At 37.8% G+C, this 15,223-nt stretch overlaps 2 protein-coding genes across 5 annotated transcripts; both read right to left on the reverse strand.

The window, feature by feature from the left end:
• Window positions 1–490: 490 nt before the first annotated feature.
• LOC130183567 (histone-lysine N-methyltransferase SETDB1-B-like) lies at window positions 491–7,223 on the reverse strand. 4 transcript variants are annotated; one of them, XM_056399125.1, is made up of 10 exons: window positions 7,151–7,223; window positions 6,914–7,020; window positions 6,263–6,437; window positions 5,281–5,405; window positions 4,625–5,152; window positions 3,842–4,015; window positions 3,237–3,438; window positions 3,047–3,120; window positions 1,417–1,607; window positions 491–1,304 (listed from the first exon to the last, which is right to left on the reverse strand). In XM_056399125.1, exons 3-10 carry the CDS (start codon window positions 6,430–6,432, stop codon window positions 1,164–1,166), a joined length of 1,605 nt encoding a protein of 534 aa, XP_056255100.1. In that variant the 5' UTR covers window positions 6,433–6,437; window positions 6,914–7,020; window positions 7,151–7,223; the 3' UTR covers window positions 491–1,163. The 4 variants fall into 4 exon arrangements, with proteins under 4 accessions (XP_056255100.1, XP_056255099.1, XP_056255101.1 ...); XM_056399124.1 differs by having other exon boundaries at window positions 6,263–7,020; XM_056399126.1 differs by lacking the exon at window positions 6,914–7,020 and having other exon boundaries at window positions 7,151–7,210.
• An 807-nt stretch (window positions 7,224–8,030) lies between these two features.
• Window positions 8,031–13,209, reverse strand: setdb1a (SET domain bifurcated histone lysine methyltransferase 1a). Its single transcript, XM_056400135.1, has 7 exons — window positions 12,877–13,209; window positions 11,346–11,711; window positions 11,063–11,236; window positions 10,330–10,531; window positions 10,138–10,211; window positions 9,253–9,443; window positions 8,031–9,151 (listed from the first exon to the last, which is right to left on the reverse strand). Exons 2-7 carry the CDS (start codon window positions 11,704–11,706, stop codon window positions 9,044–9,046), a joined length of 1,110 nt encoding a protein of 369 aa, XP_056256110.1. The 5' UTR covers window positions 11,707–11,711; window positions 12,877–13,209; the 3' UTR covers window positions 8,031–9,043.
• Window positions 13,210–15,223: the final 2,014 nt, after the last annotated feature.

Below are 15,223 nucleotides of genomic sequence, written 5' to 3' on the forward strand. Positions count from 1 at the left end.
TTTACAAAATCAAATATCTCACAATGTTGTCATAGTCAAACATTTTTCTTAGTAGTTTAGATTTTTTAATTATCTCAGTTTTTACTTTGTATGCAATGTCAGATCAATCTCCTATAGGGCTCCAGATCAAAAATTGACCCTGGACATGGCAGTTTCAATATTTCCTAAACCAATCAGTAGAAATTACTAGTAAATTAATGTATTGCCTGGCAGACAGAAAAATAACTGACAACAATTTTAATAGTTAATTCATCACTCAAATTTTTATTAAAAAAATAAATAAAAATGCAAAAGTTTGCTGGTACAAACTGTGCATGTGGCTAATTGTTAGTTTTCTATGAGAGTAAACTCAAAATTTGGGGACAAAATGAACTAATTTGAGTATCGGTTTCAGGGCATAATGATGTGCACACTACTGTCTATCAATCAGTTATTAAAGAAGATAACTGGCATACTTACTTATAATGAAAATAACTTTAACTGACAGAAAAAATATTAAAGCAGTTTAATAAAATACAACTTTAAAACAAAGGAGATCAATATAAACTAACACATTCAAGGTCTTAAAACTATATGAGACAAGGTCCCTCATCAGACGGGGGCCACAAGATGGAAACTTATGTGGTGGAAATTTTTTACAAATTTGCAATTAATCAAATTATGCGGATAGAAATAGAGTAACAAACCTGCAGCTTTCGGGGACCCCTGGGCAGTTCCCCACCTTGCTGTCTTAATTTTGATTTAGCTGTAAAGATTTGGATTAAACATTATTTTTGAGATTGGCTTCCATGGTTTGTACTTTTTATGTTTACATACAGCTAAAATAGTTACTGCTTCCCTCATAAGTTAACACGGCCAAATAGCTTGTAGAAAATTAGACAATTTATTTTCATTTAAGAACACAAAAACTATGATACAAATAATCTCAGTGTCTGACAGTTTTCAGATACTCCAGCAAGGCAAAAGCATTAGCAGCACATGAGAGTCCAGTCCATCATCCCAATCGAGCCTGCACAAACATTGATGGGCTGTGAGGTGATTTGTTGCAAAGTGGTCACAATCAAGTTCTTCACCATACTGAAGGACACAAGACGGAGAAATACAGGAGACAAATAAGACTGGGAATAACTCAAATAACTGAATATTTTGTTTTACAGTAAGAATTAAGCTTTCCGCTGCCTGAGATTGCCTGTAGATTTTTTCTTCTCCGAGTTCTTTTTTTTTGAATCCAAATGCTTCCTCATATTAATAATGTGCTCCAAGCGCGTGGAGCCTCGGTAGATCCACTCCTTATGTTGATCTTCCTGCATATGACAACACATCGACTATATAAGTAACGCAATCTAAATAAATAACAGAAAAACATCAAGAATCCAGTTGCAAAAACTTCCAAGAGTGACATCTAAATGTACTGACCTGAAAAACAACCTTTATCAAGCTGCAGTCGGTCACCTGCACCTCACACTTCTGCTGGACTCCATTAAATTCTACATTAATTAGCTGTCCAACCTTGTACTGGGTCATGGGTGGGTAAGGCCAGTTCTTCAAATACTCCTTCATGAAATCCTTGTGGGCGCCATCTGGAATATCGTCCCAAGGATCTGTCACTGTCACAGAAAAAAGAAACATCTGTCACTCTCTCCTTACCAGAAATATAATAGTAGGTGCTGTGCTGTGTGATTCAACAAGTGCAAAAATTTGGGTTTCTGATTCCTCTTAGGGTCATCTGCACAACATGTAAGAATTTGTGTCAATATTTGCTGTTCATGGAAATGACAGAGTTTACTGCTTAAAATAGAGGATTTAGTATAAGCTCTTTAATGCACGGGTGACCAGGTGTGGAGAATGTATGTATGTCAGAGTAACTTATGTTTAGTAAACTAAAGACTTTTCACCAGGTGCAAGTCAAAGGTTAATCTGGTTAATGGTCAGTTTTTAATTCCTTTTATCAGTAATCTTGCCAGGTTGCAGAACTCTAGCTCTCTGCTCAAATCCCAAACTTTTTCAGTGATCCAAATATTTCTGGTGTTGGGACTGTTGATGACTGTTTCCCTGGTTGGAAAAACAACCAAGTCAATGGGGGCTTTGAAGGAGAAATTAAGAACGGAAATGTCATCTTCCTGTGCTAGAGCCAGAAAAAGAGCGACTCAAAAACGGCAACAATCTTGGACGAGATTGACAAAGCTATGCAGATTGTTGTAAGTCTGATCTCTTACATCAGCATATTTCTTTGATCAACATGCCAAACACAAGACAAACAGCAGGCAGAATGATAAGATGAAAATGAAACTCAGTCTGATTATCAGACTTCCTTTTATCATTTGTTATCAATTATTACTTGTAATTTGTTAATTTTTTTATAGCCCTAAATATTTCTTCTAGCCATTTGTGTATATAAGATCAAGCCTGCTTCAAGGCAGACTTTTATGCACAATGCACATTCCAAGGCAAGAAGTATCATACAGAAAATAGGAAACAATAGATCTCAAAATTGATAAGGACTGTGAGGTATGCCTGAAAACTTCAGGACAAGCAAGTAAGATATTGAGTTGAGACTGTTTTGTCAACCGCTGTTTCCAGGGTCAGAAACCTATTTCACATCTAACTCATTCATATTTCAACAGAGATGAGAAGTTTGGAGGGTGCTCACTGCAACTGTGCAAACTCCAAAAACAGCAAGCAAGTGGACCTTGAGTTGAGATTGGTTTGCTAACAACACAGTAAATGTCATTATCGGATAAAGTTTGGACTTGGATCAAAAGATCAGCATCGAAAGGGTTTTCATACAATGCAGAAACACTGAGTCAAATTCTTTATCAAAGGCAAATTAGAATTCATGTTTATGTAATCAAGAGGAAAGTAAGACAAGTAAAAGACTCAGTTATGTTATTTGACATCCACTGCCTCCACTTTTAGAGTTTACCTAAATTAAAGCCCGAGGTCAACTCAAAACGGCCTCTCGACCACAGTTGACCAAACATACCTTACTGTCGTCACTGAAATAAATCCTCAAAAACAGTTCTTGTATGAAGAGACCTAAACTTACATGGTCTGGACACCATGTGAAACAAAGGTAAGCCGACATAGACCGGTGTGTGATCATCAGTAAAGACCAGGAACCTGCAAAATAGAAAAAATGTTTTTATCAAACCATGATTTGGCTAAAGCAAAAAATTAAACAGAGAATTGATTTCTTGAAAAACAGCATCATCTGAAAAAGTTGCAACAACACACACCTCATTTGGTTTTTCCTGCTGGGGAGCTCTGCCAGGACGCCGGGGGAGAAGTGGGACTGGTCTGCTTGATACTTGACCACCACACGAGCACCGACAAACAGATGCTCCACCTTTGGCATACAATCAAAGGCGATGTGGTGACCAGACACAAGGCTCTTCCCCTTCTCTTCAAAATGAACCTTGTATTTCAACCTACCATCTTCTGCAAAGAAAATAAAACACGAAGCAAAGCATGTAAAATCACAACACCAATGTGCCGTTTTTTTGCTCCATCATTCAACAATTGCTTGAACGATACTCTCCCTAAGTAATTTCATATCTCTGCATCAGGAATTTGTGGCAGATACATCATAATATTTCTGCCCAAATCATGTCCTGTGGTACTTCATTGTATCACAAAGTTTTAAAGCTTTGAGAAGAGTTTGAGTTATGGTATTAACTCTTTTTAATCAATTCACACAGATGAACATATGCTGCATAAATACTCCTGTCTACTTTGACAAAACCTCATTTTTTTGCAAGCAACAAATTGTAGAAGATCAACGTGTTGCATTGTATTCTGTGTTGTGCTGCTTCATGGATTTTTAAAAAAATGTATTTCTTACCCTTTGTTAGTATTTCCACGATTCTCCCACTTTGCCAGCTCATGGCCCTCCTCCTGGCCAGGACCCTCATGGACACACGGAGCTCGCCTTGTGGCACGCTAGGAGGGGTCTTGGTGGCTTTGTCCGTGGATTGGCGAAGAGCTGATAGTATGCACACACGGCTTGCTCCTGTGACTGTGAAAATAACACACAACATGTTAACTGATGAACTTGATCTAAAATCAATATCTTAGCCTATGCATATAGACTTCTTTTAAAATGTAAAGAAGAAGAGTTTCTCTTAATAAGTGATGATTTAAAACATGCTGTCACAGTGTAGGCGGTTAATTCAGTTCATTGTGATTAGTCAAACAAAAAATGGATCTGTCCCAATTTAGATTACAAAAACATGAAACAGCAAACTGTCTCATTTCATCTTCTCTTCAACACTGTAATTTACTCATGTTGGTGCTTTCATTTTGACAGGTAGCCAACTAGCCAGCAGGCTAATCTCTGGGCGAAGCTTTTGGTATTCATTTTTACATTAATTCAGCAGATATTATCACTACTAATGGACTCTACAATGTATAATACAAATCAAATGGCCCAACAAAAAAATCGAATTGGCTGGCAGACCAGATAAAATTGTGAGTGCTGTTGTTTAGATAGGAAAATAAGTTTCCTTTCAAAAACAGAAGAAAAACCAAACCATGCTTAAGAGCAGACACCACTACAGCTTTGTCTCAGCTTACCACAAAACATAGTTTTTTCATGTTTTTTTCCTGTGTTTTCATTGGACGTTACCATTGTCGTCAGCTGGTGGTGGTGTTGTTGTTGTTGTTGTTGTTGACTTGCTCTTGTCTTTGGGTTTTTTATTAGCTTGGGGTGCTTTTGTTTTTTCTTTCGCTGCATTGCTCTCAGCATCAGAGCTTGTCCTGGCTTTAGGCGTTGCCCCATTCTTAGCAGGTGTTTCATTCCACATTCGATCTACTTTCCTCCGCTTATTTGACCCAGACTTAAAACTTGAGGGAGAGAAGTCATCTTCTGGTACCCGCTGTACATCAGAATCCGAATTGTTTGAGGGTTCATCTTCACTCTGGTGCTTTAGAGATGGTGGTGGACGTAGAGCTCTGATCTTAGATGCAGGCAGTCTGGTCAAGACCACCACTGATTCCTTTATTAGAGTACAAGAACTTTTTTTGCCATCGTCTCTATTCAGAGTTTCACTGTCCAGCAGATTTGGTAACAGACGAGTACAACCATTAGTAGCTGGAGGGGGGCAGACTTGAGACTCGGAGCGAACGGACTCAGATAGGGATAGAGGTGTACGTCCTACAAAAGGTAAAAAGCACAAGTTAAACAGACTAAAATAAGCAATTTTGCCTGGTTGATAATAGCTGAGCAATTATCAGTGGACACAAACATACCAAGAGTACATTAACAAATGATGCACATCTTACCACAGCCACTCATATTATCATCATCATCATCATCATCATCATCATCATCAGAATCTGTGTCTCTGTACTCCCACCCTAGCAACAAGTATTGTTTCTTCACAGTCGCTTCACATGCTGCCACAGACCTGCAAGACATCAACAGCATTATCAAAGAGGACAGGAGTCAGGCAAAAAACATAAACACTTTAACACAAATACGATATTTTCATCCTTCCTATAAACAGAAATTAAAACCTCTTGTACACAAATGGCCTGGGAATATTTCAATACGATCATCTTGTGTAGAAATGACTGGGAGCCATTACAGAGTGGCCAGCCCTTCGACATCATTGGCACAACTTTCGCTGCTATAAGGGACACTTTATTCTATTTTAGGGAGCACTGCAGGATAAGAGCTGAACTTATTACGACTAAACCGACCAGAGATTAACCCAGGTTTCAATCTTGAAGGGATGTAGCAGACATCCCTGGTCTGGCATCAGTCACAAGCTATGACAGAGTTCATAGTGAGGACATGTAAAGTTTATGGACCCAGTAGGATTTACTCTTCTGTCCTTCCCACCATCAAACTATCAAATGGAAGGGAAACAAACAAAATGTCCATTTTGTAACAATAAGACACTGCATTGGTATTTCATTAATACCATAGAAAAAGTAACACCCTGTCTTAAGTCTCCCTGTATTAACTCCCTTTCTCCTTTTATATTTGTCAATGCATTTTGAGCTGCATTCTGTGTAAGAAAAGTGCTATACAAATAATGTTTATTAATATTATTATTATTAAAAAGGACTGTGATAACCCCAAAGGATCTGTCTCACACATGCATACACAGAAACTAATGTTTCCCATGTGTCCATTGTATGGGGATCCTCAGGTTTTAGAAATTTGTTTGTTATGGGGTGACCAACCAAAACAAAATGGTTGATTTTGGTGATTTTACACGAGACAGAAACATGATCATAGGGAAGATACAACACTCACTCGCAGAGCTTCAGGAGGTGGGCAGCCTGTTTCTCCCTCCTTTCCAGCAGTGACTGCAGCAGACTGTATTTCTTTAGCACATCTGGGGAAACCAGGTCATTCTTCTTTACCTTCTTTCTGATCCACTTTTGGAGCTCCTCTTTGCTAATCTCCATCTCATCCCCATCCATAATCACTGCATATTTTGTTGTTTTTTGAAGTGAAAAGAAGTTATGTACAAGTTATGTACTTCCGATTGAAGTTATTTACAAAAATGTGTGGTATGTGCAACATCTTGGTACCAAGTCAGTGCCTAGTAACCTCCCCTTTGTCAGCTGTTAAGCATGGGGATGGAAATACTATACTTTGGGGTTGTGTGGCAGCCAGAAACATTGCCAGATCGACTCTAAGCCTACTACATATCAGCAAATTCTGGAAGCAAATGTCACCAAATCTGACTGAACAAGCAAACTTCAGCTGGTGAATGTGAACAAAGCCTATTGTGAAACTTATCTAAGTCACACCACTATGCACAGTGACGGTCAAACATCCAAATGAAGCAACAAGTCACATCACACACAAACAGTTTCGTTTTTATTGCATCTAGGGAGTGCCTGAGCCTAGCTACGTTACAAGACTGTATTAAAAACACAAGCCACTTAAGAAACACACGTCTGCAACGGGTTGTCCACTGGGACCTGTGCCATTACAGACCGCTTCATCCACTGCCTGAGAGCTAACCCCAAGTGTGAAGGAAACTGCTTTGAGCTGGTCTCCATCTGAGGTGGGGAAGAATATCCGAGATACATTTGACAAACGAATTAGTTATTATTCTTCCATTAAGCTTTTTCTATAGTAAAAGTTGGGAATTTAGCAATTTAAATACTTTCATTAAAGCATATATCTCACCTCAGCGTGGCTTTCCCAAGAGCGTTTTTGAACACAGCGTCTTCTTCGGCTCACGCTGCCCACGCGCGCCAAGCCGTGACAGACTCACTGCTGCCCCCTGTGTCCGCACACCAGACCAACAAGTCTTTCTGCTTTGTCTATTTCGCTTCAATTAAATATTCAAAAGCTACCCAGCAGTGCACTCAGTCTCATATGGAGGAATGGGATTTTTGTATAATGACCTTTTAACATTTCTAATGTTTTTGTGCTGGTTTCATATTCTTACTAGTAATTATATTCCTCTATGTTCAGGTGTTTTGCGGTATGTGTTGGTCTGTTCTTTCCAGCAAGGTTGTAAAGCTATAGGTTTGTTTTATGTGTGGCTGAGTGCTTCCAGATATTGGCTTTACTCTAAATCTGTCATGAGTTAGCATCAGCTAAACCAATAGGACAGGGGTTTCTTTGTTCTCTTGAACATTGTGTTTCACTGTTGTTTGGGGGAATCTCTACTGACACTCTGCTTGTTAAAGTGAACTTCCCATTATCAATGTGTTTTTATACTTGTCTACTAAAGTATTTTGTGTGTTTAATGTTGATAATATTGATGCAATTTCAACAACACTTAAGAATGTGCATGTTGGTGTTTTCTTTGAAATACGCACTGGTTTAACTGGCCTTCATAGATATGGAAGAGATACTGTAAATAGGGGGAAGTAGTTTTGTTACAGAGAAATGTTAAATATCTAAGAATTTATTTACTGAGTCAATTTAACATCTGAATTTCAGTTAAATTGAGACCATAGATTTTTCTGCTAAGTGAAAGGCCTGTACAGTCACATTACAGTAAGTGGAGCTGAACATGTTGGAGGACACAGCAAAAAAAAGACAAAGCTGAACAAGGTTGAGAAATAAGATTTTTTAATACATTTCTGTAAATGGGGCTGAGCACACTTGCAAATGATGAACTATACAATGTAAAAGGTTTTTTTTAACTTTGATTATTTAAAAAAAGGAACAAAAGCATCACAAACTAAATGGACATGGGAGGTATAAAACAAATAATCAAATCGAACAGTGTTGAGAAAATGCTGATCAGCAACAACAAAGAATTAAAAGGCTATTGACTTAAGAAATATGAATCTAGAATCACTGATTCGTTTGCGTTATGCTGATCTGTTCCCAAATCTTAACCACTGACAAGGCTTGAGACAAACAGCATATACTGTATCAAAATAAAATTAATATAAACGAGGTATATTGAACATCAAAAACATTAAAAAAAAATTAAAAGTGATATCAAACTCTGTTGTTACGGCTCCCCAAAACTCACAGGATGTAGCAACTTCTTCAAAATGTTCCAGCAATATCACCTCAAGTATTTTGCTTAACATTTTTTGTAATAATGGTAAAATTATATTTTGATATAACAATGTTTTACAGGAGCAGTGACCAATTTATGAAAGCTAAAATAGGAGTTCAAAATAAAAGAGGAAGTTAATATTCTTGTCTGTGTCACGCACAGTTGCTTGTTTGTACATCAGCCGATTGAATATGCTGCCAAAAGCTGACATAAATTTATATTTCTGAACAAACTGAAAATGACCATTGTTCAGTATTTTTTCTATGTTTAATGATGCACAATTTATTTTGGAATCGCAATAGTCCACCAAGTGACTATATCTGCAGATTTGTACCATACATATAAGGTAAAAAATAAAATAAAATCAGGTTGGAACAAACACTGGGCTTGAATTATTCATGTGCACTCATTTCATAACTGCAAATCTAATTTTGGGTTACATTTTTCAAAATCCAATGGCACATCACTTGGGGGTGATAATGATGAAAATTATTGAAGGTGGATTATTTTTACTCTGCAGAGCTATATTATAATTCACCTGTATCTATGGTCTTTTATTCAGAGTCATCCTTACGCTCTTCCCCCGCTTTCAATTCCAAAAACCTAGCCATGTGTTCCAGTCGTAAGGAGCCTCGGTGGATCCACTCCTTTTGTTGATTATCCTGAGTATGACATGAACACCACATTATATCAAAATATTTCAAACAAAAATGAGATGAAAAGAACGTCATATGAACAACCAGCAGTGTTAAATGATACTGACCTGAAAAACGACCTGTATCAGGCTGCAGTCGACCACCTGCACCTCACACCTCTGCTGGACTCCGGTTAATTCTACATTTAAGGACTGTCCAGCTCTGTACTGGGTTAAATGTGGGTACGGCCAGTCCTTCAGGTAGCGCTTCATGAAATGCTTGTGAAAGCTGTCTGGTAGGTCCTCTAAAACATCTTCCACTGTCGAAAAACAAACAAAGAGTCTGTCACTCATCTTCCAGATGCTTTGAATGAACATGTTTACCTTACACAAATATGTTTGCCCAGCACAAACAAAACAGGGACCCACTCATTGCTCCACAGCGCCACACATAGCCAAAAAATGAATCTGGGTACCTTAAAAGCATCCTCTCATATTATATAAACAATGAATAAGCAACAGGTGGAATGACCTGCACTTTGAACAGCAAATAACATGGTTAATTTAGCATAATGAGCATCTTCACAACAGTTTCTCTTTTCTCTTATCACCTGTAATCACTTGTACTTTGCTGTTTTTCGATTGCTTTTAAGCTCATGTCAGTGAAACCCATGATTTCCTATACAGATGTTCCACATTAAAAGCATTCCAGCTGCTCAAAGGGGCATAATCTTTACCTTTCCTGGAAACATAAGCAGGATTTAGTGAATGAAGACAGTATTTGTGTTAGAAAAGAGAAACTCAGAAAAACAGAGTGGTGAGCATGGCATGATTATGTTCTTCCTTTGATAGATTTAGTGTAAAATGACTCCTGAATTTATCAAGACAGCAGGTAAACATGGAGGGTGTTTTAAGTTCCTATTTACAGAAAACAGCATCAACATCCACCAAACATGACCGAATAAAAAATATTTGGCCTCAGGTGAGACAAATAAACACTTCAACCAAACTTACATGGTCTGCACACCAGGTGAAGTAAAGGTAAACCAACATAGACCGGCGTGTGATCATCCAAAAAGACCAAGAATCTGAAAAATTAAAATATGTTTTATATCAAAATCAAACCTTGACAAATTGTGATTGTGATGTATTGCCAAAGATTGCGGTGGTGCAAAGATGTAGGGATAAATGCTCATTCAAACACACCTCAAACGGTTCTTTCTACTGGGCAGCTCTGCCAAAACGCCAGGCTGGAACCGGAACTTGTTATCTTGACACTGGACCACCACACGAGCGCCGACGTACAGCTGCTCCAGCTTTGGTGTGGGGTCAAAGGCAATGTGGTGTCCAGAAACTAGGCTCTTCCCTTTTTCTTCAAAACTAACTTTGTACTTCACCCGTCCATCTTCTGCAAAGAACAAAATGTCAATGAATGTGTCACTGTGTTTTGATATTAAATATAAGAATGAAACAACCCACGACAATGAAGATGATCAAAAGAAAATGATCTGGGCTGCAACTTAGTTAGTGTTTTACTGATTCCTCTGATAATTTTTTTTGTTTTTAATGTACATCAATTTAGTCTATTAAATCACATTTTAGCAAAGCCCAAGGATAAATCTTCAAATTTTTTGTTGGGCCAAGAGTCCAAGACCTTTAAATATATAAAATCAGAAAGCGCAGCAAATCCTTTGTTCCATTTTTTAAACGACTTAAATCATTAATCAATTATCAAAACAGAATGAAAATCTCTATGAATCGAATAATAAATTTGCCAAAAGTTAACAGCAAAAGCTAGCAACAGGGTCTATGGGATATACTGAACACAAGATACTTGTATTATACAGGATGAGTACTTAGATTTTACAGACTGACTTTGTTTACTGTTGATTGAATGTGCTTAACATCACTTTCCTGCTGAAAAAAGTGTTTTTCTTACCCTTTGTAACTGTTTCCACTATTTTTCCCCGTTGCCATCTCATGGGCTTTTTCCTGGCCAGCACCATCATGTCCACTTTGACCTCTTCCTCTGGCAAATTGGGACGAACCTTTGTGGTTTCATGAGAGCAATAGGCAAAGGCTGATGATATTATTATGGGGGTTACTTGATTCACTGTGGAAAAAGTACAAAACACAAAATGTATATATTCCAACATCGGAGCTTCGGGGATTATAAATTCCTCGTTTAAGTGGTTTTCATGTGATGGTGTTTGTGGTCTTACTGTTGTTGTTGTTGTTGTTGTTACTGCCTGTTGGTGCTGCAGGGGGTGGTCTCGTTGTGTCACTCTTTTTCGGTTTTGCAGTTTTCTGTTTATTGTTTGAGGCTACAAAATCTGAATCACTAGAATCCCCTTCTGGCTCCCACTGCATATCAGAGTCAGAGCTGCTGAGCACCTCATCTTCACTGTAGAACTGCTGAGGCGTTGGAGGTCGTAGAGCACTGATCTTATATTCAGGGAGTCTGGTCAAGACCACCACTGCTTTTTTTATTAGACGGAGAGAGTCAGAACCATTTTCCAACCTGGTCCTCTTGCTGGGCGTCTTCTTTCGGGAGGGAACAGACTCACGTGGGGAGTCAGCCATATTTTCTGCAAAGAAAAAGCTTTGGTGAAATTGTGACTTCCAACAAACAAAAAACCTACAGCAGAGATGATTGTGTCCAAGGGATGCAATCCAAATGAAATTAATCTGTTGTGTTTACCACTATTTTTTAACCTTCATAGACTAAACAGATAATGGGCAAATAATAAGCAGGTTAATCGATAATGAAAATAATTGATAGTTGCAAATTATTTGTAAATCTGTTAAATTTGAGCTTGTTTAACATAATTCTGTGCTTATCATCATCTCCTGCCTATCTCGTTTCACAACCTCTTTTTAAAGGGAGACCTGGTCAGGATGGCAGCATTACAAGCTTCAGATAAGAGAATACAACATCACGCAGACAAACATTTGCTGCTTGAAGGCTCTCAAATGTGATAATTTGTTCCATTTATTGGTCTTACTTTATCGTAAACCTTTTAAGAACATTTTAGGGTTTTGGACCGTTGGTTGGACAAAATAAGACGTTTAAGGACCTCACCCTAAACCCCAGGATGCTGTGATCTGCATTTTTCACTATTTTCTAATGTTTCATTGACTATATGGTTAACCAATGATTCATAAATTAATGAAAATAATTGGCAGATGAATCAATAATAAAAAATAACCATTACTTGCATACCTAGACTGATATGAGGCTATATTATACATAATTATCTAAGTCTGTTTTAGTTTTTTATATTGTGGGAGTACTTCTATTTACAAAATATTATAGTTCTTATAAAATAAAATACAAAATAACTAATACCAAGTCTTACCTGTAATTTCCTCTACCTGCTCCTGATGATGGCTCTAATATAAAACTGACAACAAACTGCAAATGTCATGGCTGCCTCTGGAGTAAGTAACTAAGGTTAACTGCGACTGTGTCTGTGGTTTGTACCGGTAACGGTAAATTAACTGTAACAGTAACTGTAGCTATAGTAACGGCATTTGTATGTGGACAAGCATAAACATTCAGATGTTTTTACACTTTGGCGTTTTTGAAGTGCTCATATTTATGGTATTTGACGGTCTTAGGTAACATTAGTGCATCTTTAGTCACAGGAATTCACCCAAGTCAACGCTAGTAACTTTAGGTTAAAACTTTGTAACGTTAACGTTATCGTTAAGACTAAAACAATAGTGCTTGGCGCAAAACCCGCAGCTTACCTGTTGTTGTGTGCCGATTATCCGCTTCAAAGTCTGGTCACACCTGATAAAATTGCCTATTTTGTTCGATTAAAGCTGAGGTCAGTCAAGTAGCTAAGAGAGAGTAAGCTCTCGGGTTAGCCTACATTACTTAGCTTGCTAGCACTGCAAGTCCAACAGGTTTACAAAGCACACAGTTAAACCGTCTTCCTCATTTTGTATAGAGATTGTGCAACAGGACATGTGCTGCAAGTTTCTTCTGATAAAGATGTATGTCAAACAAAATTATAAGCCACAGCTTCCTCCATTTTAGACTTCTGTTATTGTTGTCTTCTGCTTTTACGATGTTTTACGGCACATAACTAAATTGCACATTACTGCCACCTACTGGCACGGAGTTCACATAAGGCTTATGAAAGTCTCACAAACTCAGAGGCCGCATCACATGTAAATAGTTCATTTAATAAACAACAAAAGCAAGGTCATTTGCTAGTTGTTCATTCCATGAGCAAGATCACGAGCTTCATGTTTTTAAAAATTTAAACTTTACTAAATCAAGTGCATTAGGCTATCTGAGTACCACACACAATAAGATCTGTAGAGATTTCTCATCCCCAAAGCTTTTACAGACAGCTGCACAGATAGTTTTAAGGAGGATGGTTCATCATTCTATAATGTACTAATGTAAGATTATTGTCACCTAAGCATGCACTATACAGCTGTATTATATAGGAACAATTTGTGTAATAAAAATAAATATAGAAAAGATTGGCGGATTCTTAACATCAAAAGACTTAGATCATTATTAGGAGCAAATAAATGTGATAGTGACATCACTACTTTTGACTGAGCTTTTTGACTTTCCAAAGAAATAGATCATATTGTTACCAATTCAAACAGAGGCCCTGGATTAATTGTGGGGCCTTTTCAATCACAAAATAACAAAAATATATTAATTACTTGCTTGTACATTACATTACTGAATTATTACAAACTTTTAGTGAGAGATCCAAGGCAGCAGTAATATGGGGAAAAAATGGCCAAGAACCCACACTGTCAAGTCAGAAACGTTCATATAATCTGATGCATGTGACTTGTAGCATGAGTGTAATGATGGTTCCTTTGGGTTCAAAAGTGCTCTGACTCCTGCGTGCGATAAAAACATCATATCCATTCAAAACTGCATGGTTGGAAAATATGCAGTACATCTAAATTGTCCTGTCGAGTCACGTTACTGAACGATTTCACTCTCCTCTCTTTCAGGTGATCTGCTCCTCCTGGTAGGTGGAGGTGGAGATGGAGCCGTAAGGATCCACCACCGTCTGGGCGCATCGCACCACCGTCACCAGTAGGAAGAAACACAGGAGGAAGAGGAAGAAGAGAGCAAAACCCAGGTCCACGTCCACCTCGAACTGTACCGCAGGGTGAGAGGGCTGGTCCATGTGGGCGATGATGACTGCTGGTCAGCTGTTTCTTCCCCTTGTCAGTTCAGCACCACCAGGTTAGAGACAGTACAAGTGTGTGCACATGGGCTCTTGAGATGATGGTGATGACTTCATGCCAGAAATACGAATCAGAAAGACATACAAAAGTGAAGAAGGTTAAACTTGAGACACAACACAGCTCTTGTATGTTGAAGCATTGTCTTGGGTATCAGTGGTGGAAGACGTAGTTTAGTTCAGTGGTTCCCAACTTAGGGCTCGGGCCCTTCACCTGATAAAATGCTGTAAGATGATTAATAGGAGATGAAAAAAGAAAAATCAAAGCTCTGCTAGACAAAATTTAAATTTTTTTGTCGATTCCATAATTGCTTTTTGTGATATACTGCTAACAACTCATAGAGATCTGAAACACAACTCATGTTTGTTTTCATGTAAAATCTTCATTTGTAATATGATGAGTAACACGGACGAGAGACGAATGAGTTGAAGTGCAAAGTATCGTTAACTAGAAATACTGAAGTAAAACACAAATACCAGACAACTGTACTTAAGTACAGTATTTGAGTAAATCTAACACATAGATGTGAGTGGTATATACTCATACTCAAACGTCTCATTACATGAATTCCACACAGATCTGGCTTAAATAGCTATTTGATGTTATAATGAAAACAGTGCTATTTGTCAACTTTTCTCATGAGATATAAAATTTCAGATTGTGGATTAGGTGCTGGAAATTCAAGGGCAGCGATTTTTTATTTCTATCAGTTAATTTCCTCATCATTTGGTCTATGAAATATTAGAAAATACTTAAAAATAATATATGATATTCTCTTCAAATTGCTTCTTTTGTGTGACCAATAGTTATAAACCCCCAAATATTTAGTTTAAAATTACATAAGACAAAGAAAAGTACAATTTTTAGA

Source organism: Seriola aureovittata, chromosome 16 (genome assembly GCF_021018895.1).
Source record: "Seriola aureovittata isolate HTS-2021-v1 ecotype China chromosome 16, ASM2101889v1, whole genome shotgun sequence".
Classification (NCBI taxonomy): Eukaryota; Metazoa; Chordata; class Actinopteri; order Carangiformes; family Carangidae; genus Seriola; species Seriola aureovittata.